Below are 26,169 nucleotides of genomic sequence, written 5' to 3' on the forward strand. Positions count from 1 at the left end.
GTAAAAAGTCATGGGATAGGTGGCGATGTCCTTTCGTGGATTGCAAACTGGCTAAAAGACAGGAAACAGAGAGTAGGATTAAATGGACAATTTTCTCAGTGGAAGGGAGTGGACAGTGGCATGCCTCAGGGATTTGTATTGGGACCCTTACTTTTCAATATATTTATAAATGATCTGGAAAGAAATACGAAGAGTGAGATAATCAAATTTGCAGATGACACAAAATTGTTCAGAGTTGTTAAATCACAAGCAGATTGTGATAAATTGCAAGAAGACCTTGTGAGACTAGAAAATTGGGCATCCAGATGGCAGATGAAATTTAATGTGGATAAGTGCAAGGTGATGCATATAGGGAAAAATAACCCATGCTATAATTACACAATGTTGGGTTCCATATTAGGTGCTACAACCCAAGAAAGAGATCTAGGCATCATGGTGGATAACACATTGAAATCGTCGGTTCAGTGTGCTGCGGCAGTCAAAAAAGCAAACAGAATGTTGGGAATTATTAGAAAGGGAATGGTGAATAAAACGGAAAATGTCATAATGCCTCTGTATCGCTCCATGGTGAGACCGCACCTTGAATACTGTGTACAATTCTGGTCGCCGCATCTCAAAAAAGATATAATTGCGGTGGAGAAGGTACAGAGAAGGGCTACCAAAATGATAAGAGGAATGGAACAGCTCCCCTATGAGGAAAGACTAAAGAGGTTCGGACTTTTCAGCTTGGAGAAGAGATGGCTGAGGGGGGATATGATAGAGATGTTTAAAATTATGAGAGGTCTAGAATGGGTAGATGTGAATTGGTTATTTACTCTTTCGGATAATAGAAAGACTAGGGGGCACTCCATGAAGTTAGCATGGGGCACATTTAAAACTAATCGGAAAAAGTTCTTTTTTACTCAACGCACAATTAAAATCTGGAATTTGTTGCCAGAGGATGTGGTTAGTAGAGGTGTGAATCATGTACCCTATCGTCTTAACGATCGAAATCGTCTGGCAGGAGAAGAAAATCGTGTTTAGCACGATTTTTTAGTTAAAAAATCGTTTTTTCTGATTAGTGCGCACTAAGGGGAGTTAGTGCGCACTAACCATTGTTAGTGCGCACTAACAGAAAATGATAAAATTTGACACTTTTCAGGTCAGTTAAGGTCAGTTTAGGAATGAATATGTATTCCTATTGGCTGCCCTCTTATTTATTCATGTTACCAAGGTTCCCACTGACAATATATGGGGGATGGGAAATGGAAACAGTTGGTAGCTTGACAAAAAAAGTAATGTGATCAGTCAATGTGACTAGAACTTGTGCCCTAACCCTGATACCAGGGGTGTTGTGATCTTCCTGCACACAGTGCCCTATCTCTGATACCAGGGGTGTTGTGATCTTCCTGCACTCAGTGCCATATCCCTATTAATACCAGGAGTGTTGTGATCTTCCTGCACACAGTGCCCTAACCCTGATTCCAGGAGTGCTGTGATCTTCCTGCACAAAGTGCCCTATCCCTAATACCAGGAGTGCTGTGATCTTCCTGCACACAGTGCCCTAACCCTGATACCAGGGGTGTTGTGATCTTCCTGCATGCAGTGCCCTATCCCTATTAATACCAGGAGTGTTGTGATCTTCCTGCACACAGTGCCCTAACCCTGATTCCAGGAGTGCTGTGATCTTCCTGCACAAAGTGCCCTATCCCTAATACCAGGAGTGCTGTGATCTTCCTGCACACAGTGCCCTAACCCTGATACCAGGGGTGTTGTGATCTTCCTGCACACAGTGCCCTAACCCTGATACCAGGGGTGTTGTGATCTTCCTGCACGCAGTGCCCTAACCCTGATACCAGGGGTGTTGTGATCTTCCTGCATGCAGTGCAATATCCCTATTAATACCAGGAGTGTTGTGATCTTCCTGCACAGAGTGCCCTAACCCTGATACCAGGGGTGTTGTGATCTTCCTGCACAAAGTGCCCTATCCCTAATACCAGGAGTGTTCTGATCTTCCTGCACAAAGTGCCCTAACCCTGATACCAGGAGTGCTGTGATCTTCCTGCATGCAGTGCCCTATCCCTGATACCAGGGGTGTTGTGATCTTCCTGCACACAGTGCCCTATCCCTGATACCGGGGGTGTTGTGATCTTCCTGCATGCAGTGCCCTATCCCGGTTACCGGGGGTGTTGTGATCTTCTTGCACACATCCCGGTATCAGGGATAGGGCACTGCATGCAGGAAGATCACAACACCCCTGGTATCAGGGAAAAGGCACTGCATGTAGGAAGATCACAACACCCCTGGTATCAGGGATAGGGCACTGTGTGCAGGAAGATCACAACACTCCTGGTATTAATAGGGATAGGGCACTGCATGCAGGAAGATCACAACTCCCCTGGTATCAGGGATAGGGCACTGTGTGCAGGAAGATCACAACACTCCTGGTATTAGGTATAGGGCACTGCATGCAGGAAGATCACAACACTCCTGGTATCAGGGTTAAGGCACTGTGTGCAGGAAGATCACAACACCCCTGGTATCAGGGATAGGGCACTGTGTGCAGGAAGATCACAACACCCCTGGTAACAGGGATAGGGCACTGTGTGCAGGAAGATCACAACACCCCTGGTATCAGGAATAGGGCACAAGTTCTAGTCACATTGACTGATCACATTACTTTTTTTGTCAACTACCAACAGTTTCCATTTCCCATCCCCCCAACCATCACCTCAGTGGGAACCTTGGTAACATTAATAGATAAGAGGGCAGCCAGCCAATAGGAATACATATTCATTCCTAACTGACCTTTACTGACCTGGAAAGTGTCAATAATTTGTATAATTTTCTGTTAGTGTTCCTGAGTTTCCATTTCCATTTCCAATCCCCCCAACCATCACCTCAGTGGGAACCTTGGTAACATCAATAGATAAGAGGGCAGCCAGCCAATAGGAATAAATATTCATTCCTAACTGACCTTTACTGACCTGGAAAGTGTCAATTTGTATCATTTTCTGTTAGTGCGCACTAACTCCCATTAGTGCGCACTAACACGATTTAACGATTTTTAACGATAAATCGTTAGAATTTCTATTGTATTGTGTTCTTTAACGATTTAAGACGATATTAAAATTATCGGACGATAATTTTAATCGTTGAAAAACGATTCACATCCGTAGTGGTTAGTGCAGTTAGTATAGCTGTGTTTAAAAAAGGATTGGATAAGTTCTTGGAGGAGAAGTCCATTACCTGCTATTAAGTTCACTTAGGGGGTAATTTTCAAAGGAGTTACGCATGTAAATGTGACATACTATTGTAGCAATTTTCAAAAGCTATTTACTCGAGTAAAGTGCACTTACTTGATTAAATCCTATGGACAATTCAATGGCATATATTGTAGCAATTTTGAAAAGCCCACTTACCTGAGTAAAGTGTATTTACTCGAGCAAAAACCAGTTTTGCTCGAGTAAATGCTTTTTAAAATCTGACCCTTAGAGAATAGCCACTGCCATTAGCAATGGTAACATAGAATAGACTGGGACTGGGACTTGCCAGGGAACTTGCCAGTTTCTTATGGCCTGGATTGGCCACTGTTGGAAACAGGATGCTGGGCTTGATGGACCCTTGGTCTGACCCAGTATGGCATTTTCTTATGTTATGTTCTAATGGTAAAGCAACCTTCCAGACTCTGACGCAAAGATGTGACTCTGTCCTATTGCGGCATGAAACTTTATGAAGTTGGTCCAACTTCCATCCTTACTTATTCAGTATAGACTTCAATGCTAGGACTGATAACTAGTGGCCTTTGATAGTGGTTTCAGGGTTGTAGGCAACAGTTCACTGGGAGCTAGACCCAGACCATCAAGTCATTTCAGATAGTTGACCTTCCAGATAAGAATGTTGTTCAACTTATTCTTGACCAAGGCTGAATTTGAGCCAGGGACCTAGGGAGGATTACCCTGGATTCCTATGCTAGTCTCGCAGAAGGTTGGTTATTTCTTGCAGAGTCTGTTTTCCAGCAGAATTGGCTCAAAGAGCTCAGCAAACCATTAAAAATAGGCCCCAAGCTGCTAGGATTCTTTTTCTGGAATGATAGGGAGAATTTGAATAACACACAGAGTTTTCATTCCAGGGAACATAATTAGCTGAGGACGGGATGTTTCTGCTGATGCAGACTGGCTGTTTGTTTAATGAAGTCTGATCTAATGAGAATGCCAATATTTCCCTGCATTTGACGCTGGAGGCAACATTTTCCTCTGTTTTGTTTTTTTTTTTATTTCTTTTGCTTGATTAGTCCCATAAAAAAAAATAAACCACTTAGCCCTTTGGCCAGAGAGACTGTCTTCTGGATCCAGTCAATAAGTTAAAAAATGATTGTGTGGATATAGAGAAGGGAATGTAATGGTCTTCATCATGTCAAGTGCCTGTTTAACTGGCACCCTTTGTTTTAAGAGGCCACTTCTGATTATCCAATGTACTTATTTTGGCCCCAAGTAGCTCTTTGGGGATTTTCACCCTGTGTTAATTGGAAGGAATGGACACTATGGATCACATGCAATATTTCCAGAGGTAAGGAGGGAAGACCTAATTAATTTAGCTGCTGCAAAACAATTTAGAATTTGGATGGGAGATAGATGACAGAGATGCTATAACGGAAATATTAACTCCTTACTCCCTCGCACATAAAGCTGCTGCTATCCTGACAGATGTGCTGTAGGCTTTGCAGCGGGAGGTGAGGAAGGCTGACAGTGTCATCAATCGATTAAAGCAAGGAAATGTGAAACCTGGAGACCAGGTATAAATTCCTTTCCCAGAAAGCACCTGACCTAACCTTTGTGTGCTCCGTCTTATAAACAGAACTTCTCAGGATAGAGACCTGGAAGTCATTAAATTTTATTCTGCAAATTTTTCCATGTTCTTCTAGGACTGTATAAATAATGCATCGTAGATATTTTTAGAAACGGAATAGCAACTGAACGGAATAAAAGGAGAGCAGGACTGCAGAGGTGAGGGGAGGCCAAAACTGCATTTACCTAGGAACACTCAAGAAAAATATTTTAAATTGCTTCATAACTGCAGGGACTGAATGGGACAAGGCCCAGCCTATTAGGGTGCAAGTTATTCACTCTTTGAGTATTAAAAGGTGGCAAATAATGAAACAAAGCAAAGCAAGCTATTATTTCACTGTACACCCCCCCCCCCGCCCCCCCATGAAGAATCCCTAGGGAAATGATTCATTAACAATCAGCCCACTTTCTGAAGGGAGGGAGGCTTGTAGGATCACCCTGTCTGCATGCATCTCTCCCCTGCTAACAAGTTTCCTATCCAGTGAGCTATTTTCAGCGCATATCACAGGTTCAGACATAAGTACTTTTTTTTTCACCCAGACAACTTATTCTTCAAACAAGAGTGCAGTTGTCATCCCCTAATAACTTTTTTGTTTTGCAGTTTGCAACCACATCAAATTTTCAGGACAGGTTAGGGCAGGGCTTCCCAAACCTGTCCTGGGGATCCCACAGCCAGTCGGGTTTTCAGGATATCCACAATGGATATTCATGAGATAAATGTGCATACCATGGAGACTCAGCATATGCAGATTTATCTCATGCACATTCATTGTGGATATCCTGAAAACCTGACTGGCTGTGGAGTCCCCAGGACAGGTTTGGGAAGCCCTGGGTTAGGGGGAAAAGAAGGTTCTGACATTGTTTTGTTTGTTTTGGTTTTTTGGTTTTTTTGGGGTGGGGGGGGGGGAGGAATACAAATATTCCATGAATATGTGCATGCAGTTATGTCACTCAGTAACCATAGGCGCCGCTATCAAAAGATGGCTAGTGCTGCTGCCATGTGGGGCCTCGGAAAGTGGAAAAGCAGCACTGCCCGCTGGCCACACTGATGATTCTGGTGGAGCCCTGCTGCTTTTCCACTCAGACGTCAGAATGGGGACCGCCAGCAACGGGAGAAGCCTCATTGGTGGCAGTGGGATGGTGCATGATTTCCTAAATGCTACCGCGATTCCCTCATTCACCTGCCCTGCTCCAGAAGAATGGAAGGATCGGGCCTTGCAGCTCAGGCTGCTTCTTCCACCTCGGCTGTCAGCACCTGATGACGTCATTCAGGCACCAGCAGCCGGGAGGGAGGAAGCAACCTGCTTTGCAAGGCCCAATCCTTCCATTCTTCTGGAGCATGGAGGGTGAATGAGGGGATTGTGGTAGTACTGCGGGGATGAGCAGCATTATGGAAATCATCCACTGGCCACCTGAGGTCAGTGAGGGGATTGTGGGTGAGAAGGTTAGGGAGGGGGAAAAAGACTTATGGGGAGTAGGGGGGCTGGGAAGGTAAAAAAAGGCTGGGGTGCAAGACTGCTGGGGAGTGAGAGATTTGGGTGAGGAAAGGGGGCTATGAAGTAAGACTTCTGGGGAGTGGAGTTTCTGGGATGGGAGAAGGGGTCTGGAGAGCAAGACTGCTGGGGAATGTGGGATTTGGAAGAGGAGAGGGGGCTGGGAAGAAAGATCCGTGGGGAGTGGGGTGTCTGAGAGAGGAGAGGGCAGCAAAACTGCTGGGCATTGGGGGTCTGAAAGGGGAAAGGGGGTTTTAACCGAAAGTGCTGGGGAGTGGGAGGAAGGGGAGCAAGACTATGTGGGAGAGTGAGAGAGAGAGAGAACATGTGTGTATGTGTGTGGGAGATACGGAAAGAACATGCGTGTGGTAGAATAAGGGAGAGAGCATGTGTATGAAAGTGAGAGAGCATGCATGTGTGTATGCATGTGAGAGAGCGAGAGCATGTGTGTGGGAGACTGACCCCACTTCCTCTCTGCCAGCAAATCCATGACAATTTTAGGGCTTCTGGAAATCAAAAGTTCTAGATATGGATAACGGGATTTTTTAAAATCCTTATTAGTTTTAATTGTTGGGTTTTATTTGATGCCTGTTTTGAAATATTTTATTGATATTTTGAAGATTTTTATGAGATTTTAATTAAATGTTATTCTGTTCATTAATTGTTTTGATTTATTCTTTTTATTGGCATGGTTTTACTAAATGAGTTTTATGAGGAATGGTAATGCTTCTGTTTTTCCATTGTTGCAGTGCTACAGAATTTGGCTTGTTGCGGTTTCCAGTTCAGCTTTTGTCTGAACATTTCTATTTATACTTTATGGTCCCTTTATTCTCTATTTGAGGGTCTATTGAGGGTCTATCTGTGTTTTGCATGTGTGACTGAAGTGAGATATTCCAATAGTGTATAGTTTCCATGTAGGGATCTATAGCAACTTGGCTTGCTCTGTTTTCCTATTAGGGGGTGTATTACTGTTTTAGGCCTAGTGTAATGCTTGCAGTGTTAACTTTCCTAAGCAAAATCATTGCTGTTTGACTGCTGGCAGTTAGTGTTGTTTTAATTATAGAAAGTTTGTTTTCTTGTGGCTCTTTGAGGGTCATGCCCAAGATGCATAATAATAGGTCTAATACCATATGAGTTCCAAGTGTCTCTTGTTTTTTTGCAGGGCTTTCACTGCATGGAAATATAATATACATATTGTAAGTGATATTTTTACCTCAGAAGACTGTGCTTTGAATGTCCTTTTTCATGTAAAATGTTATTATAAATGCATAAATTTTAATTGTGTGTGAGGAGGGTGTGATGGGGTGGAAGGCACTTAATACCCGTGCACTGGCCATGGGCATTGCTGTACAAACATTTAACAAAGTCTCCTAACTTATGGTTTTTCACTTGGCCATAGGTGCCACATTGCCTGCCTACGGCTCTGCCAGTAACTTTTTGGGTTTGCATCCAGTCCACACAAAATTTCAGGAGATGCCAGGAGACAAATATTCAAAGGCATTTAGGGCCTCATTTTCCAAGCCGCTCGCACGCGATAAGGGACCTTGCGCACACGAAAAGTCCCTTATCGCGTGCAATACCAGGATGGGGGCGGAGTTGGCCCCGGAAGAGGAGGAGTCGGGGCGTCACCGGGGCCGACTCTGCGCCGATGCCGCGGACAGCGAAAAGGTAGGTGCCTTTTCGCTGCCTATTTCGCTCCCAATAGCTACACCTCCTATGGTGGCGCTATTGGGTGCGAAACCGGCAGTGATCGCACCGCAAGATACTTTAGAAACTGAGGCCCTTAGATAACTCACAAGCTATTGAGCTAAATTGTGACTTTTTGAATATTGGAGCACTTATCTAGCTAGATTTTAGCCGGATAAGTATGCAGCTCAAATCTAGCTGGATAAAAAAAAGAGAAATTCCAGAGTCTTCCAGGCTAGGCAAGGTTATATGGCTAACTTAGCTGAATTTCAGTTGTATCCAGTTAAGCTGGATAATTTCAGGTCAAATTATCCACCTTGTGTGGCTGAATAACTTGCAAGTTAACCCGATATCTTCCAAGATATCTTCAGATATATCCGGTTAAGTGGCACTATAAAGTAAAACAGAAAGTGCTGTAGGGACAAGTCGCCCGATTCCAAAGCCCCTCCCCAATATGTCATCAATGGCCCTGCCAAGTTCTCATGCTTCTGATGCATACAAATAGGATGCAGGCTCACAGGCCAGCTCCACTGCTTCTGCCCCATTATTTTTAAAATTTAACTTAGGATTTATCCTGCCCTACCTCCCCATTCTTCACTCACTCGCAATCTCGTTGTCCCTAGGTGCCCCCTCGCCACTCCAGAGCTCCCCCTAATCCACAGACCCTAAAATCTCCAGCAGGGATCAAGGTTTTCATTTGCTCATTCCTGGCGCTTTCAGCGCTGCTCTGACAGCAGCTGCACTGGAAGCGTAAGTGAACTTTTTTTTTTTTTTTTTTACTGTACAGTGCCATTTAACCAGGTAACTTTAAAATAAAACTGGTTATAATCAGACATAGCTGGTAAAGTTTTTAAATTATAGGCTACATGTAGCCAGATAACTTTAAGTGACTATATTTAGCAGGATGTTTATCCTACTGAATCTCTAGGACAAGTTATCTGGCTAACTTTAGCTGGATAACTTGTTCACTCACTGGCATACTGAATATGCCCTCCCCACTCAGATGTTCAGTGAGGATGATGACGAAGGTTTTTTTTTTCAATCTACAAAGATGCATATTCCACAAATATATGCATGCAATTATGCTAGCTAATAATGTTTGGTTTTACATCCGAGCTGTTATGAAATCCCTACCCATGAGTCCCCCCGCGAGCAGGCACTCACCCATGCTGCTTCTTCACCCGGCGCGGCATGGACGTCGATGTCGGGCCTGCCTACGTGGCTGGAAGCCGCGGACTTGATCTCCCCTGCGGCCCGGAGGCCGCTCTTCGAGACTCCACTTCACCGCGGCCGGAGCCGCGGACTTTACCGCCGTCCATTGTGGCCGGAAGCCGCCGCCATCATCACAGTCTTCCCCCGGGGCTGCAGGCCACATCCCCGGGCTTGAGTGGCAGCTGGAGCCGCCCCCGGGGCCTCCTGCAGTGGCTGGAGCCGCTGCCGTCATCGGGCCTGCTCCTCAGGCCCAGCCCTGCGTCTCTGCGCAGAGACATCGGTGCAAGCTGCTGTCCGCGGTCCTGCACAAGCTCCTGTTTCCCCTTAGGCCCAGCGCACACCTCTCAGCTACATTTAAAGGGCCAGACACAGGAAGTGTGCTGGCCCCACCTTTAATGGGACTTCCTGTACCAGCCCTATAAAAGGGCTGCTCCGTCAGTCAGTCTTGGCCTTGCATCGGAGTTACTTCACTCTGGAGGCTCCTGCCTGCCAGAGCTCCGCCAGATCTTCTTCGTCTTCTCCATGGAGTTCTTCGTCTTTTCTCGTCATGTCATGCCTGAGGTCCCTGTCCAGGTGTCCTGGTATCTCGTCTTAGTCTTCTGCTTCCTGATGTTCCAAGTTCCTTGATGTCCTGCTCCTGTGTCTTCGTCTTCAGCGCTCCTGAGCCTTCTGGTCCTGTGGGCCAGGGGTCCCTCGGATGATGTCTTGCCCGAGCGTGGACTAGCCTACAGGTGGACTGGTGTTCTGTGCTCCTGAGCCGTCATGTCCTGCCAGCCGTTGGTGGAGCTTCGGACGACTTCGGCTCCGTCATTGGAGTTCTGCTTTGACTGGATCCTTCCCTGCGCTCGTCCCACATTCTTAGTGTGGTCCGTGACCAGCCTCCTCAGGCTGTGTATGGTGCGCAGTGGGACAGGGTGGTCCACGACTCAGTTCCGCGGGTAAGCTGAGTAGGGCACCCTGAGAGACAGTGCCAATGTCCTTCGCCCAGCTTCTCGTCTCGTCTGGATTTTGTCAAGTTCCTCGTCTCATCCTGGATGCCATTGCATCACTCTTGGTATCATGTCATCATCTTGTTCCTGATGCGGTCGCATCGACCCTGGTCTGGGATGCCGTCGCATCGACCATTGGTCCATGATGTCTTCGCATCAGCCTTGGTGTCAAGTCCTCATCCGCAATGCTGTTGCATCGATCCTGCTGTCATGTCTTCGTGTCAAGGCCTGTCTGCCCTCGACCTCAGGCCAGGCCTGCTGCTCCATGCCGATCCAAGCAGCAAGTCTGAAAGGGCTCGGAATGGTCGGAGGACCATTCACTTCCAACATCTTCCTGTTGTTGGCCTTGGGAGCTTGCCGGCCTGGCAGAGGGTAAGACCGTCAGCCATGGTGGAACACACCGTCAACCCTCGGTCAGGTCCTGGATCCATCTGGGGTCAGGCAGAGGCCCATGGGCACACTAAAACACCTCGTTCACAACACGAGCCGCACCAAATTTTAGGAATATGTGCATAAAAGAAATTAATTTAGGTTCATTTGTGTACGGCCGTTGAAATGTATGGCCATATCTCAATAAAGTGCTGTCTGCTCAGGAGGAAGGCGCTTCATTAATGCCACCAAGGCACATCCTTCCAGCAGACGGGGTAAATTTTCATTGACAGAAGAGAGAGAAGATACTGGAAGTCCTGGGTCTCCAGGTTTGAAGATGGATCTGGGCCACGGCAATGGACCTAGCCTTGGCCGGCCACAGCATTGGCCTAGCCAGGACCTGGCCTTGGCGATGGGTCTAGGATGAGGCCTGGTCCCACTGGAGGCCTGTTTTAGTAATAGTGAGACCTATTTGTTAATAGAGCGCACTATTTCCCGAAAATGAAAAATTCATTCATTTTTTTGTATTTGGGAAAAAATTTGATTCATTTGAAACAAAGCAAAAAATGTGATTGCTCTTCCAGTTAGAAATCGTTTTAACCTATCCTTTTCTAACAGCCCAGTTCCACTTTCCCTGTTATAATGTAACTTTTTTGCTTTTTTTTTTTGCTTTCATTGTTTAACTGGTTCCCCCTAGTTTATTGTAAACCGGTACGATAAGTCCTGGTTCTTGAGCATCGGTATATTAAAAGAATTTAAATAAATAAATAAATAAATAAATACATGTTTTTCATTTTCTTTTCAAATGAATGCACATCCCTAGTTAATATTCAGTAAGCCGATACGTAGACAAGTTATCCAGTTTTGGATAGCCAGCTAAGTTGTCTTGAATATTCACTGGGGTAAATATCCCAGTGAATATCCCCAATTAAACTAACCGGCTAATTGTAGCCAATAACTTTAAACCTACCCAGATTTTTTTTGAATATTGCTGCTTTAGAGTAAAGTTATCTGGCCTCGTGTGGCCATGTAACTTTAGCTTTAACCAGCTATTATTCAAAAGAATATAGCCGTTAAGTGCAGCAGCTATTTGAAAAGAAAAAAAAGGTTGTGGACTTAACGGGCCTATTACTGTGTCCATCAGAACCCCATTGCTGGGCTCCTCTGGGAAAATCCTGCAGTCTCCTCCTCCCCACCAACCCCCCCAACTTATTAAAGATACACTTACAGGGCCAATGTTGGCCATCCCCTACCCCGCCCACTCCCAGGTCCTGTTAAATTTTAACCAAATGGTGGCCTCCAGGAACACTCCCATTCCCTCCTCTTCTCTCCCCTACTCCAATCCTAATCCTCCCACCCTCGTAGTACCTTAGATTTATAAGTTCTTTAGCCTGGGTCAAAGTAGCAGCCCACTATAACCCAAGCCCAGAACTTCTGTCACTGCTAAGGGATCACAGTCCAGGGAAAGGCAGGAGAAAATCAGCATACTGTCTAAAAAGTACCAAAAACACAGGAAGGAGAGCTTCTTAGTCAGCATCGGAGATTTTCAGGTAATTACTGACTTCTCAGGTCAGTTGGGTACAGTCCAAAATGAAGACTCTTCCCTTGCTGAGGCTTTTCCTTCCTCTCAGCCACAGTGATGAGGAGGAAAGGCTTCTCCTTTATCACACTCAGGCTGTGGGTTTTCCTTTTGCTCTGAGGGTCCTCCTCCTCCCCCTAGCTGGCTTTCCTGTCTGTGCTGAACAGAGTTCCCTTTGCTCCTCCAGCAAATCAAGAATCTTCTATACTCAAAAGCCTGCTCTCTTCACAGGCAGACTGCAGAAACTCCTCTCACAATCTCATCAGCTACTCCTCTCACAATCTCATCCTGCTTAGCTTCTCTTCACTCTCTCCTGTGCCTCTGGGAAGTACTTTTATAATCTTCCCAAGAACCATCCCCTTAGGGAGAAGGAATCTACTACCTATCACTCCCATACGCCATATTTTTCTCTACTTCCCATACTGGAAAGTTCCACATTGTTACCAAAGGTACCTTGCTAGTGAACTCAGACAGGTCACGTATATCATCTATAATGTATTTCAAGCTGGAAGTTCTATTACTCCCAGGAGATGAAGTTTGTTTGGAGAAGGAGGAGGCTGCCTGTGGCTTCTCCAAGATGTACATGCCTTCATAGGAAGAATACATGCCTTCATAGGAAGAATACATAGTAAGCTATTAAAAAATAGTTGCAGTATATCAACTCTGTTCATATCTGGTGTGCTTTACAAAATATTTCTTTCCTTTCAGATCAGTTATGCATAGCATGGCATCTAAGATGTTTCTCCCCAGTGTCGCATGTAACTTAGTCATGCCATCTGACCTACATCTTATAAGTTTGCTGAATCTCATAGATAAACCTATACATTGCTTTACTAGGATTTGTCGCTTACTAAAATGACAGTGGAATCCTATTTCCAAACGCTGGAAAGTTTCTTCAGAAACACTATTTTTAGTGATGATTTTCTCAACAGGAGTAAAGGGGTGTGGTCTGCCACTGGTGCCTTTGACATTTTATTTCTATTTTTTTTATTTAAAAAGTCTTCTATACCGTTGTTACGTTAGTTCACCATCACAATGGTTTACAAAAAGGCACAAAAAGAAATAAAAGTTAATTGGTATAGATAACAAGTTATACATGTGCCATCATTGAACGGTAACATATTTTTAATAATAGAACTATGTGTTAATTAGAGCTTATGTGTTGGTTGCAAAAACTGCTATACGGTTCATATCTAATGTTAATATTCTAGTAAGCAATTGAAGCTTTTAAGTAAAATGGTGCCTCATCCTGGCTAGCTTATGGATCACCTGCGATCTCGCATCTTTGTATAACTCCCCCTCCCCACTTCACCAGGGGTCATCTTTGGGTGCCGATGGGATGGGAAAAACCTGACTGCAGCCCAGGGTTCCTTCCACTGGGGAATAGTTATTGCAATGGTGCCAAAGGGGAGTTATACACCAGAAGAATACAGTCCGTATTTCAAGTGTTGTTCCCAAACAAAAAGACAGAATTTATTGTAAAGTTCAAAAATCAAAATCCAATAAAGTCAGAAAAAATATAGTAAATAGTCCCCCAGTAATCCCACTGCTTTTCTAGAAACTCATAATGTTTACTCACGCATTCTTCAGGCTGCTTGAGTTACCTGTCTCAAAAGAGTCTCAACCTTCTAGGCTCCCACCGAGGCCCATTACTTCTTTCAGGCCCCAGATAAATCAACCTGAAGATTCTCCTGTCCAGTACTCAATCCCTGTTGACTGTGGGATTCTTCACCTTCATGATGGTCCTTAGCACCTCCTGGGAAAATTCCCTTTACATCCCCAAACCATTCCAATTCCTAGAGCTCTTAAGCCCTGAAGTCCCCAAGGGCTAATGTCCCAAGGCTGCACTCCTCTGCTTCAGAGCTCCTTTCACTCAACTCCTCTACTTATTTCCCTAGTGCCTTGGGGGAAACACCTTAAATAAACCACTCAAGACCCATCCCCCTTGAGGGTAGGACACTCCTGTCACTCACTAATCCTATACACCTTCCCTATACCTTCCATTACTAGAGAGTTCTCACTTATAGAAATAGCAATTAATCTAGTGGCCTATTTGTGCTTGAGCTACTTCACCGCCCTGTTTGCCATGCGAAGGCTATTGACAACAGTTTGGTCTTGATTCCAGATTAGGTGTTTCATAACATTATCAGAAGTTCTAAAATGATCCCCAGAGTTGTGAGAAATGTGAGATCACCTCATAGAGCAATACCTTTACTTACCTGGAATAAAAGCTGGCTTTGTGGGCTTTCTGCCCGTTTTGTAATTAGTCTACACTTGCTGGTAGTTGATGGAACCTCTGTGACCCTCTAGTCTCTAAGTACTAAAGGTTGCAGTGCTTCTGGCTACTGGAAACTGTTCTTGAGAAATTAAGATCCCCACAGCCTGCTCTCTTTTCCTGGAAGTGGACTCTTGATTGTCATCAATCCTATTATTTGGTGTATCCAATCTATGGCAGGTAAAAGTATGGGGTGTATGCAGATAACTCTGATAGTTGGCAACTCACAAAGACAATGAAGATCAGGTAGATGATTTGTAAATTAAGCCTGGGGTGTGAATATGTGCTGTATGACACTTAATATCTGCTTATGATGCCATTATTGATTGGTCCTTGAAATGTCCCTGCATAGTTTCCATGGCTCTTGGCATAAATATCAGATTAAAATGTTTGTTTCGGAGTTATTTTACTTTTTCTAATTAGGATTATATTTTCCTTTCAAGTCTGAAAATATAAGAGTCTTGATTATGTTCTTGATAGGTATTTGCAGAGTATTACGGTCATGGTTTTAGAATGCTTTACTTTCTCATTGAATCTGATGAAGTTTAGGCTGTATAAGTGGTTTTGAAAAAATTCAAACAAGGTAGTGTGATGACAGATGTGTATACAGATGCTCTTGGCTTCCTGTCTTTACTTACGGGCCGATACAGTAAAAGTCGCAGGAGAGCGGGAGAGTGCCCGCTCTCCCGGCGCGCGCACAGGCCACTCTCCTGTGCGCATGATTTAGTATTCAAATGAGGGCTCACGGTAAAAAGAGGTGCTAGGGACACTAGCGCGTCCCTAGCGCCTCTTTTTTGACAGGAGCAGCGGCTGTCAGTGAGTTTGACAGCCGACGCTCAATTTTGCCGGCTTCGGTTCTCAAACCTGCTGACAGCCACGGGTTCGGAAACTGGATGTCGGCAAAATTGAGCATCCGGTTTTCAACCTGCGAGCTGCGGGCTGATTTTAAATTTTAAATTTTTTTTATTTTTAATTATTTTTTACTTTTGGGACTTCCGACTTAATATCGCCATGATATTAAGTCGGAGGGTGCACAGAAAAGCAGTTTTTACTGCTTTTCTGTACACTTTCCCGGTGCCGGCAGAAATTAGCGTCTACCTTTGGGTAGGCGCTAATTTCTGAAACTATAATGTGCGGCTTGGCTGCACATTTTACTTACCGAATCGCGCGGGAATAACTAATAGGGCCATCAATGTGCATTTGCATGTTGCGGGCGCTATTAGTTTCGAGGGGGTTGGCAGCGCATTTTCAACGCGCTATTACCCCTTACTGAATAAGGGGTAAAGCTAGCGCATCGAAATCGTGCGTCCAAACGCAGGTTAACAGTGCGCTCTGCCGGAGTGCACTGTAATGTATCAGCCTGTTAATCATGATATGGCAGTATGAACAAGCTTATTTCACGTCCTCTACCTGATTTCTAGAATTCGGTGATGTCAGGAGACTGAATGGGTTTTGGGAAAGGGATCATGAGGGTCCTCATAATTCAGGATGATTTCCTTTTTGGTGGGTGTCCTGACTATAGGAATACACAGTTGTCCTGGGACCACAATACCCTTTTTCTTTCTCTTCATAGTCCACAGGCTCTGGTGCTGGTTTCTTTCCATTTGGGTGTAGGGGGGGGGGGGGGGAGGAAGTGTGAAGGAATAAATTCTTCAAGGAGCAAAGCAAACAGGGAGAACCCGGCCTCTCCGTCTTTCATTCTCAGATGTACTCACAATTGGGATGTCCTTGCTTTAGAGGCACACTGAACATGCTGGTGGGGTGTTCCAACAATATTTTACTACAACCAAAAATATATTCAACTAACCACAAAAATCTCCAATTGAGCTTCTCAAACAAAATACCACTTGCCTCAGATCTGCACCACTGAGTTAGTGTCCCTTCAGATGGCAGACACTAGGAAGAAACCAATACTCCTAAGTGATAGATGGGTTCCTAGTGGGGACTGGGGTCTCCTAATCTCTTTCTTTGATGTTTCTTTTGCACCTCTCAGAAAGTCCCAAAAATTTGCAAAAAAAACCCCCAAATCTTTTCTCTTTCTCAAGGGCAGGAGCTGGTGGCAAAAAAATCCTCCCATTTTCATCAATAAAAAGAACAAAAAGGGTTTCCAAAGAATATATAGCAAGGGCCAAAGTTACCAAATCAGCTAAGCTATACCCCAAATTATTATTTATACAATTTATTATAAATCTACTAAAGCATCAATACATAACATAGAAGCAGCTTTCAATGACAATTCATAAACCATCCAAACGTAAAGCCACTCAAATATAGAATATTCATAGAACCAAAAAGAAATACATTAACAAAGTAATATTAATAAAAATAACATTAATATATTAATGGATCCAAAATTAAAAACTTTTATAAACTTTTGTAAAATACTTTTATAGGACCCTAATGAGAAACATGTATACACACAGGACAACATACAGGGTTGAACGCGATCACACGGCTCCACTGGCATATTTCTTTTGCTGGGTTAAATACATTGGTGATTAAATTCTGGATTTAATTAAGGATGCTGGTGAAGGATGTTGATTTGTTCTCTAAATCTAATCTATGGACCAACTGTAAGAATACCCCTGAAGAAGCCTAATCAGGTGAAACCTGTCAATCTCTATGAAGATTGATAGATTGGTTCACTAACGGCTGCCATTGGTTTAGACTATATTCCAAAGCATCCACTGAATTTTTTTTGATGATTTTGAATCTTTTTGAGACTTTTTTTTATTAGTATTGATTGGTATATTAGTTTTTTTCCTTTTTTCTTTTCCTCTTTATTTATTCCTTTTTTCTTTTTTGTTTTTTTGGTAGTTTTGTATGTTCTGTGTGTCTACATGTTTGATGTATACATGTTTCTCATTAGCATCCTGTTATTATTATATTCATTTTGTAAATGCTTTTTATTTTGGTTCTATTAATATATTAGTTATTGTTAATTATTATTAATTGTTTTTCTTTTTGGCTCCATGGATATTCTATATTTGAGTGGCTTTACATTTAGATAGCTTATGAATTAAATTTTTTTTGTTATGTATTGATGCTTTAATAGATATTTACTACATTGTATAAATAATAATTTGGGGTATAGCTTTGTTGAATTGTTAAACATTCCTCCCAACCAAAACTGGAACAATATCTTCTTTAAAAAAAAAAAAAGCTCCTCTCTTCATCTCTGGCAAGAAACTGCTGTCCCTCCTTGTACTGCAGGCAAGGAATCACAGCACCTTATCCTGATGTTCTCCAGGCAGAGGAAAAATCCTCCTGAGGCAGGACTAGGCTCTTACACAGAAACAAAAACTTTTCACAAAATGTAGACTTTCCCAAACAACTCTCCTTCCAGTCCTGGAGATCCTCCCTGGAAGGGGCTGTGGGGAAGTACTGATGCTCTCCTGCTTCCTCAAACTCAACTCCAAACTTCCAGCTAGAACTGTTACACTCCTCCTCCTGTTGACCAATCTAGGCAATCTCACAGGTGGTGCCTGCAAGAGATGGCCAGCAAACTTCTACTTCTCCTAAGATCCGAGCCTAGGACTTAAGCCAGGGACAACTGGATAGTGGGGACCTATTGGGGGCCTACATAATGAAGCTAATGATATATTGCTGTATGGGTCAGTCTTAAAAGACATGTGACATGCAAAGGATATTTATTAACATTATTATTATTATTTGCTTTTCTACTTTAAAGCCTCACAGTGGATTATGTAAGAAATAAACTTACAATAGAATTAACAAAAAAAAAAAACCAATCCATATAACATGACATGTAAAATAGCAGGATAATAAAAAAGCATCCACATCAATTAAAATAAATAACTTTCTGGAGGGCAGGTCTATAACAACTGTTAGTCTGGTAGGAATGCAGAATGCCACCTCTTACTGCAAGAACTGGGAGTGAATAGGAAATGGATCTCCCAATCAGGATCTGCCGAGTACTTCTTTCAAGTGATCCAGATGGCCCTCTGTGAGATAGGATATCAAGTTCAATGGACCACTAGTCTGACCCAATATGGCCTCTCCCATGCTCCTAAGCAGCAACTACTGTTTACTCATGTGTCCTAGGTTTGAAGTGCAACTATTGGGTACTGCAAGAGGTCTCAAGTGAATGATTTATATGACTTTTCAGAGATAGCAGGACCTTTAAGCTACATTTTTTAAACATTGGATGAAAACATTTTGACCATTAAATTTTCTAAGCTGTAAATCTGGGTGAATCAAGGCATTTATTCTCTTCCTGCCCTCTTTGTAATTATCTCCTCCGCAGGCAATAGAAATATTTGTGCTAATTGTTTATTTCATCATGGAACAGGGAGGAATGATCGCTCTACTGGTGTCCATTCTCTGCCTGGTTATGATTCTTTACACCCGTCGGCGTTGGTGCAAGCGACGTCGAGTGCCTCAGCCTCAGAAGAGCGCTAGTGCTGAGGCAGCCAACGAGATCCACTACATCCCGTCTGTTCTGATTAGTGGCCATGGTCGTGAGAGCCTGCGCAATGCTCGTGTGCAGGGACACAACTCCAGTGGCACCCTGAGTATCCGAGAGACACCGATCTTGGATGGGTATGAGTATGACATTACTGACTTGCGACATCACCTCCAGCGAGAGTGCATGAATGGTGGCGAAGACTTCGCCAGTCAGGTGACCAGAACCTTGGACTCGCTGCAAGGCTGTAATGAGAAATCAGCTATGGATCTGACACCAGGTGGGCAAACAAATTCCTTTTTTTTTTTATCATTTACCTTATCTGGACTTTGCTAAATTTTGTTTTTGCCACACTCTGCCACCAATATGGCTATCAATTTTTCATCTGCTTACTGAGGAGCAGTGGTTCCTCTTGGTTAGTTTAAGAAAAACAAATTCTCTAGTGGCCTGCATTCAACATAAGGGCAAAATAAAAGATACCATATTAAACTGTATTGCAGATCTCAAATGTTCATTTTGGTCCTTTTTTTTTGTTTCAGGAGACTTGGTTTGTTAATGTTTTTTTCAATTTGGTTTACATGCTGAACCAAAAAAAAAACATTAAACTGCAAAAAACAAAACAAAAACCCAAAACCAAAAAAGAATGAACCATTTAAAAAAACAATAGGCCTCCTGTGGCCCAGGAATCACTGTCCCGCCCTGCCTCAATTTAACCTTCCCGGGCCTCTTTGACCCTCACTCCTGCTACAAATCTGACTCAGCCAGGGCCTCTCTGAGCTCCTCCCATCCTCCCCTGTTAAAACCTGCTGGGACTGAACTCCCTTCCCATCCTCCACTTATCCCCTTCTTGTGGTCCTGGCAAAATCCTTAGGGGCAGAAGCAAAGCCCACTTGCTCCTGTCCCGGCTCTAGTTACTCCTGGAAGATGCACAATTTTTAAAGAACCTAGAGCCGGGACAGGAGCATGTGGGCTTCGCTCAGACCCCTAACATTTTTGCCAGAACTATGAGAAGGGGTTAAATGGAGGCCTGGAAGGGAGCTCTCCTGTCCTGGAAGGTTTTAATGGGGGGAGGGGGGGGGGTGCAGTTTGAGAGGCCTAGGGAGGTTTTGGTTAGGTCTAAGGAGGCCCCAGGCTGGGCTAGATTTGTGACAGAAGTGGTATTTACAGGAACCTGCAGAGAGACCCCAGCTAGGCCTGAAGAGGCCCAACCAAGCAGCCAGGGCTCTGGGTTAAATTGTGGCAGTGTGGTAGTGTGAGTACAAGGCTGCAGGAGGCATGGGGTTTTGTTTTTTTTTAATTATTTTTAACAACAAATACAAAAATACCCACATATTTGGAATAAACTGAAAATGGCATCATTTGATGTATTTTATGCATTTGTTCTAAATAAATCAACTTGTCTAGTTTCTAGGCAATCCTCACAGACATGTAAAGTATGCACTTCTCTTAAGGGCAGTAAAGCCATATTTGTTTACCTTTCAACACAAATAATTTCAATATAATATTTAAAATCTCATTTTCCAATTAAGAAAATAAGAGGACCTTAGACCTCAAAATATTTTAAGGCAGGGCTAGACTAATCTGTCTCCAGTAATCTGATGCATTTTGGTCTCTGCACATGCATTCCCCTAAAAACATTAGGCAATATCTGAAAAGAAAACTAACAGGAGAATATAAAGGTTAAGGATTGTTTGCAATAGCTAGTCTGTACCATGAGAAATGTTTTGGGCTCATGAAGTGTCTTTGTAAGGATTTTTCCAGGGATACTTTTTCTAATAACTTACTGAATTCACTTAGTCAATGACTCCTTAGCACTGCTTAGTGCTGGCCTTCGTTAATACTTTTCTTCTCTTTCCTAATTATAATTGGCAGTGTTAAGCAATAACTTGGATTTCCTACTGTCAGGAGACTTAGGTCTTATTTAATAAAGACCTTTCTTCATAAGCACAGAATAGGAAACTCCTTTTTTGAAGAGGGCCTTGAATCTTGAAGCTTGTTTGTGCTGAGAATCTGTTGAATATTATAATCTCTTTGTCTTAATAGGACCACTGTCTTCAGAAACCAAGTAGTGTGGTCAGTAGGGAAAGCTAGCCCTGTATCCCTGTGAGTGGGAGGTTTGGAGAAATGGTGGTGTTTGAGTGTGCTGACGTATCACTATCCAGAACTAAGCATTTTTCAGGCAGATGTTGTTCAAGTTTGACCCACAGAAGTACCAACATACTGCAATCCTAATCTACTGATGAACACCACCTCCTCCTGTTCTACTACTGTGTCCTCAAACAGCTTTGCCATTGTAACTTGATTGAGTCAACAAAGTATACCCTACTGCAGGAGTGGCCAACTCTGATCCTCGAGAACCACAAACAGGCCTGGTTTTCAGGATATTCACAATGAATATGGATGCAAGAGATTTGCATGCACTGCCTTCATTGTATGCAAATCTATCTCATGCATATTCATTGTCTGTCATGTAGCGCTATAGAAATGTTAAATAGTAAGTAGTAGATATCATGAAAATCTGGCCTGTTTGTGGCTCTCGAGGACCGGAGTTAGCCTCCCCTGCACTACTGTTTAAGTCCTGGTCCTCCTTCACAGCTCTGCCCATGCACTCTAAAATTGGCTTGCAGTCTCCTGCTGCTTATTGACAATCTCGTTTTTTGGCATAGGCAACAAAAGCAATTGTCTCCAGTGCCAAACTGTAAAGGTGCCATTCTACTATCTGAGCCTAGCACTTGCTGCAGTCTTCATCTGGCACTCACGGTAGTAGCAACAAAGAAAAAATAGTGCAGGGCCTGTGCATGTGCGCGCCTCACAGACCCCTTGCATGGGTTTCCTTGATAACAGAAAGCCCGAGGAGGAGGAGGGACTTTCCTAGAGCCTGTGTGGGCACACTGGTACACAGGCTTTGCACTGCTTATCTCTGTTGCTGCTGCGAGCACCAGCTGAGGTGAAAAGGGAGGACTCAAGTGGGGACAAAGGGAAAGGAAATATCTGGACAGAATCATTCAGTGGGAACCCCCCCCCCCCCCCCCCCCCAATGATCGCTGATCTCCAGGGAACCCTTCTCTACCAATCCCCAGGGGACTCTATGGCCATAGTGCCTATGAGTGCTAAAATTTTAAATCCGCCCCACCTACTAATTGTATATTGCTTTCATTCTGTACCACTTGTCATGAGAGTTAAATTGCAAGAATATACTGTGCCACTAGGTGGTGCTAGGAGGAAGGAAGCAAGGCATTACTGGGAAAAGCTGTTAGAGCCATGCAGTTGTTGAATAACAGCAGGGTTCCGCAGTAGCCTGGCTCTGGCAACTTCTCCTTCTAATGCCTTGCTTCCTTTCTACTAGCACACCCTAGTGGCACAGCATACCCTTACAATTTAACTCCCTCATGACACCTCGTTATGGTATGGAGTTAGGACTTTTTGGCGTCCATTTTCAGCTGCTGTATAGCTTGGCTAGTTAGCCAGATAAACATACCTGGCTAACTAGCAGGGTATATTCAGCAGCACAGTCACACCACTGAATACACCCAGCTATCTTAAAGTTAGCCGGTTATGTCAGCCATATAAGTTATACAGCTAGCTTACTCCACCCTTGATCCACCCAGTACACGCCTACATTTTGTGCATGTAACTTTTAGCCGTATAAGGGAGTTATCTGACTAAGTGGAGGCCTCTGATCATAGGCGCATGTTCAGCAGCCACTACTTAGTTGCATAAGTCCTGCTTATCCAACTAAATAGCGCTGAATGTGCTTTGAATATTGGGCCCTTACAGGAGAATTTTAAAAGGGCTAGGCACGCTGAAGCCAGGAGATACATGCCTAAGTCCGGCTGGCGTGTGCCATGTGGATTTTAAAAAGCGCGAGTACGCACATTATCTCCCGGTACGTGCATAAAATTTTTTTTTTTTTACAAAAAAGGGGTGGGACATGGGTGAATTCTTGGCAGGGCATGGGCGTTCTGCTCTGAAATCTGAAGTATGCATGTAAGTATTTATGCACAGACGTGCGCGGCAGGGACCCCTGCCACACAGCTTTACTTATGCTATGGATGCTGTGTAAGTTTTAAAATAAAAACATCGGGGCTAGTCAGCGGGATTTGAAGGGTCAGACTAATAGGGTAAAAGGGAGGAAGGTTAATTTGGGGGACTTAGGAAGCCTTAGCCTTTACCTGGGCAAACTGGGAACGGACTGGGGAGACTGGTAATTCTGTCGGCGTGTGTATCTAATAAAATCCCCCCCACTTTCACGGTAGAGCTGGCATTTGTGTGCACTTTTGCTCGTCCAAATAAAATTGCATGCACAAGTACGTGCGTACAGCCAATTTTATATCATATGCGCATATATTCACATGATGTAACATGAACCAGAAAACTTTAAACTTTAACCAAATATATTCTGAATAGAGCTAGGGAGGTTGACAGGTATCCAGGTAAGTTTACCCAGATAAATTTAACCCTACCTGACTATTTTCAAAATATAGGCAGGTAACTGGAAAACAAAAACTTACAAGTGATCAGGCGCATTCCCCTAGACCCTCACATCCCCAAAATGCACTAAATTATGTTGGAACTAGTGCCTGATCTTCTCCAATCCTCAATACTATTTAAAAAAAACATGCCGGCCATAATTACCAGAGGCTGCACCCTCTCCCTTGCATGATATTTAGAGGAAAGGCATTGAATTCCCTCCTGCCCCCCTCTGCACTCTCTTCATCCCCAGCAACTTCTATCTCACCCTCTCCATCCTCTTGGATCCCCCAAACTCCAGGCAGAAGCCAGTATTTTCCCAGTCCTGGCTGCTGTTGTAAGCATATGCTTCAAGAGCTGCTGTCAGTGCAATGCTGGAAGTGTCCAAGAGTGAGTAAGAATTTATCATGTTCCTAACTGAGGTTTGTGGGATCTTGGGGGTAAGGGTGAAGAGGATGGGGGTAGTGGTAGCAGGTGGGTGGGCATGGTTGGGTGGGGGCATGAGGAGTCTCAGTACCTGTCATGTAAATATCATAGAGGGAGCAGGCCAGCTTCTGGTTACTATGGCTCAGGTGTGTATCTATTGGGGGGGGGGGGGGGGAGGCCTCGGAAGGGAGGGTCTCTTCCTCCTCACACAGCTCAGGACCTCTCCCCTAGCAGCAGGATCATGCCACATTTGAGTCAACCCTAAAATGTGTAGCAGTTAGAGCCTGGATGTGCTGGAATCGCTGCGAGTTTATAATCCCTTGAAGGAAGGTACTTGATCAAGGAAACAATACTGCCTTGGGACTGGTCCTGTAAAGAGGCCATCAAAACCTTTCTGTTTACTTTTGACAGGTAATTAATTCCCCCTCTCCTCAGCACCTACCAGCCTGGCCTAGTTCTATAGGAGAGAGATCAACACTTGCGTAAAGGAGCCAGGGCAAAGAGTGAGCGAAAAGATGGACAATACAGAAAATATTGATGATGCCTAGTATGACAGCCATTCTCAATTTTCACATCGGATACAATTAGAATAGAAGGGTTAATTTAAGAACTGTAGTGTCAAAGGGTAGATTTAGTGTGAGCACCAAGACATTACTCCTTGAGCACCAAATAATTTGTTGGCCTTTTTTGTTTGTGCAATACAGAGTGTTGTCAGAAATTAAAGGGTCCTCATGTTTTTTTGTAAATTTGGGGGTTGGAAGGGTTGAGAGAATTAGGCACTAGCCCCTACATACTTTAGCATTTTTTTTTTGAGAGGGGGGGGGGGGGGACTGGAGGATTAGGCCTTTAGGCCTGAAAGTTAATTTTTTTTATTACACATAATATATTCTGCATCAAGTTATCCAGGCACTCGTAGCCAGATAACGTTAGAACTACTCTGAGGCAGACACTTCAGCGCCTGTCTTCAGTGTGACCTGCACCATTATGCTGTATAGCCAGCCATATGTATTTTGGCGCTGTCCTCTAGGCGACTGAGACCATTTTTAAAGACCAGGCACCAGGGCCGGAGTGAGCGGGCTTCGCTCTGGCCCTTACCCTTCCTTCATCTTTAAGGGGGTAAGTGGAGGCTGGGGAGGGTGGGGAGGGTGGTCGCCAGCCCGAGCATATGTCTACAGGGGGTGGTAGAGGCCTGGGAAACCCCAAGTCCCGGGCTCAATTTTTGCACTAGAACTGGGGGTTGGAGAGGCACTAGGAGATACAGCCAGGAAGGCCCAGACCCTGGGTTGATTAATTTACCAAGCTGAAAAGTACTTGAAGGGAAGTGAGGGGGTCCTGTTTATTTATTTATTTTTTTAAAAAAAGCTAATAAATACAAAAATACATGTCAGTTTTTCGGTATTTTCATGGGGGGGGGGGGGGGGAAATATTCAGTTTGTTCCATTCAGGACAAAGCAAAATGGCCTCATTCATTACATTTTTGGCATTCTTTTAAAACGAATGTACATCTTTACTATGCGGCTAAAAATATATTCATTGTGGAACTCTGCACAGACTTTTAGCCATGTTAAAGGAAGGACAAGGACAATTTTCCGACAGCCAATTAATGCAATTAAAACTCTTTTTTCCTAAGTAGGAACAAGGTTGGGAGGTTGCAGTATTGTAAATAACCTACCTTTATTTCCTCAAGAGCAGAGGCAATGAGGAAGAAAATAATGAGCAGATAAAGGAGGCAGAACTTAATGACCCAGCAGGCCACGGGGTAGCTGGGATGGTAACAGCAGGCTACAATTCCCCAAAATCCAAATGGTTGGTGCCAGCAGGTTAGTAGTGGCCACTGGCCAGGTATTGTCCAGCAGCATGATAAGGAGAAAAAAAAACCAGATGGATAACAAAAACACAACTTAGGGACACAGAAAGCCATAAGATAACTGGGTTCGTACCAACAGGCTATAACTGCCCAGAAAACAATTTTGTCAATGATTATTGCAGATTGGTAGTGATCAGGTACCAACCAGCAGGGCCATAGGGATCTAGCAGGCTGGAATTTCAGGCAATAGCAGCAGATTTTTTTTTTTTCACATTGGTGGAAAGACAAGGGAGAAAAGGTGTTGACTAAGGTAATTTATATGCCCATCTATTGTGGATGCTAAAGAATCAAAGAGCAATACAACAAAAACTGACTTATATGAGCAGCTGATATACTGCAAGCACTCAGCCTTCTGTAGCTGGAAGCTTGGATATATCCTTCAAGCTGTGGACTGAAATAACTGGACAGAATGGATGGATCAATGGTTCTTTTTCTGCCATCATCTGCTATGTTACAATGTTGTTGTGTTGATATCTGTAGATATCTCAGACCGAAAGATGTAGAAAACTGGTGCTAAGGTTTAGTTCTCCAAAGATGTGTCTGTGTGAGGT

At 43.8% G+C, this 26,169-nt stretch overlaps 1 protein-coding gene across 1 annotated transcript in view; it reads left to right on the forward strand.

The window, feature by feature from the left end:
- The window catches only part of ASTN1 (astrotactin 1), a 587,016-nt gene that overhangs the window by 128,610 nt on the left and 432,237 nt on the right, over positions 1–26,169 (forward strand). The window contains exon 3 of the mRNA XM_029617649.1: positions 18,742–19,135. Coding sequence (XP_029473509.1) covers positions 18,742–19,135 — 394 coding nt within the window. The remainder of the gene's footprint in view (positions 1–18,741; positions 19,136–26,169) is intronic.

This window comes from Rhinatrema bivittatum, chromosome 10 (assembly GCF_901001135.1).
Source record: "Rhinatrema bivittatum chromosome 10, aRhiBiv1.1, whole genome shotgun sequence".
Taxonomy (NCBI): domain Eukaryota; kingdom Metazoa; phylum Chordata; class Amphibia; order Gymnophiona; family Rhinatrematidae; genus Rhinatrema; species Rhinatrema bivittatum.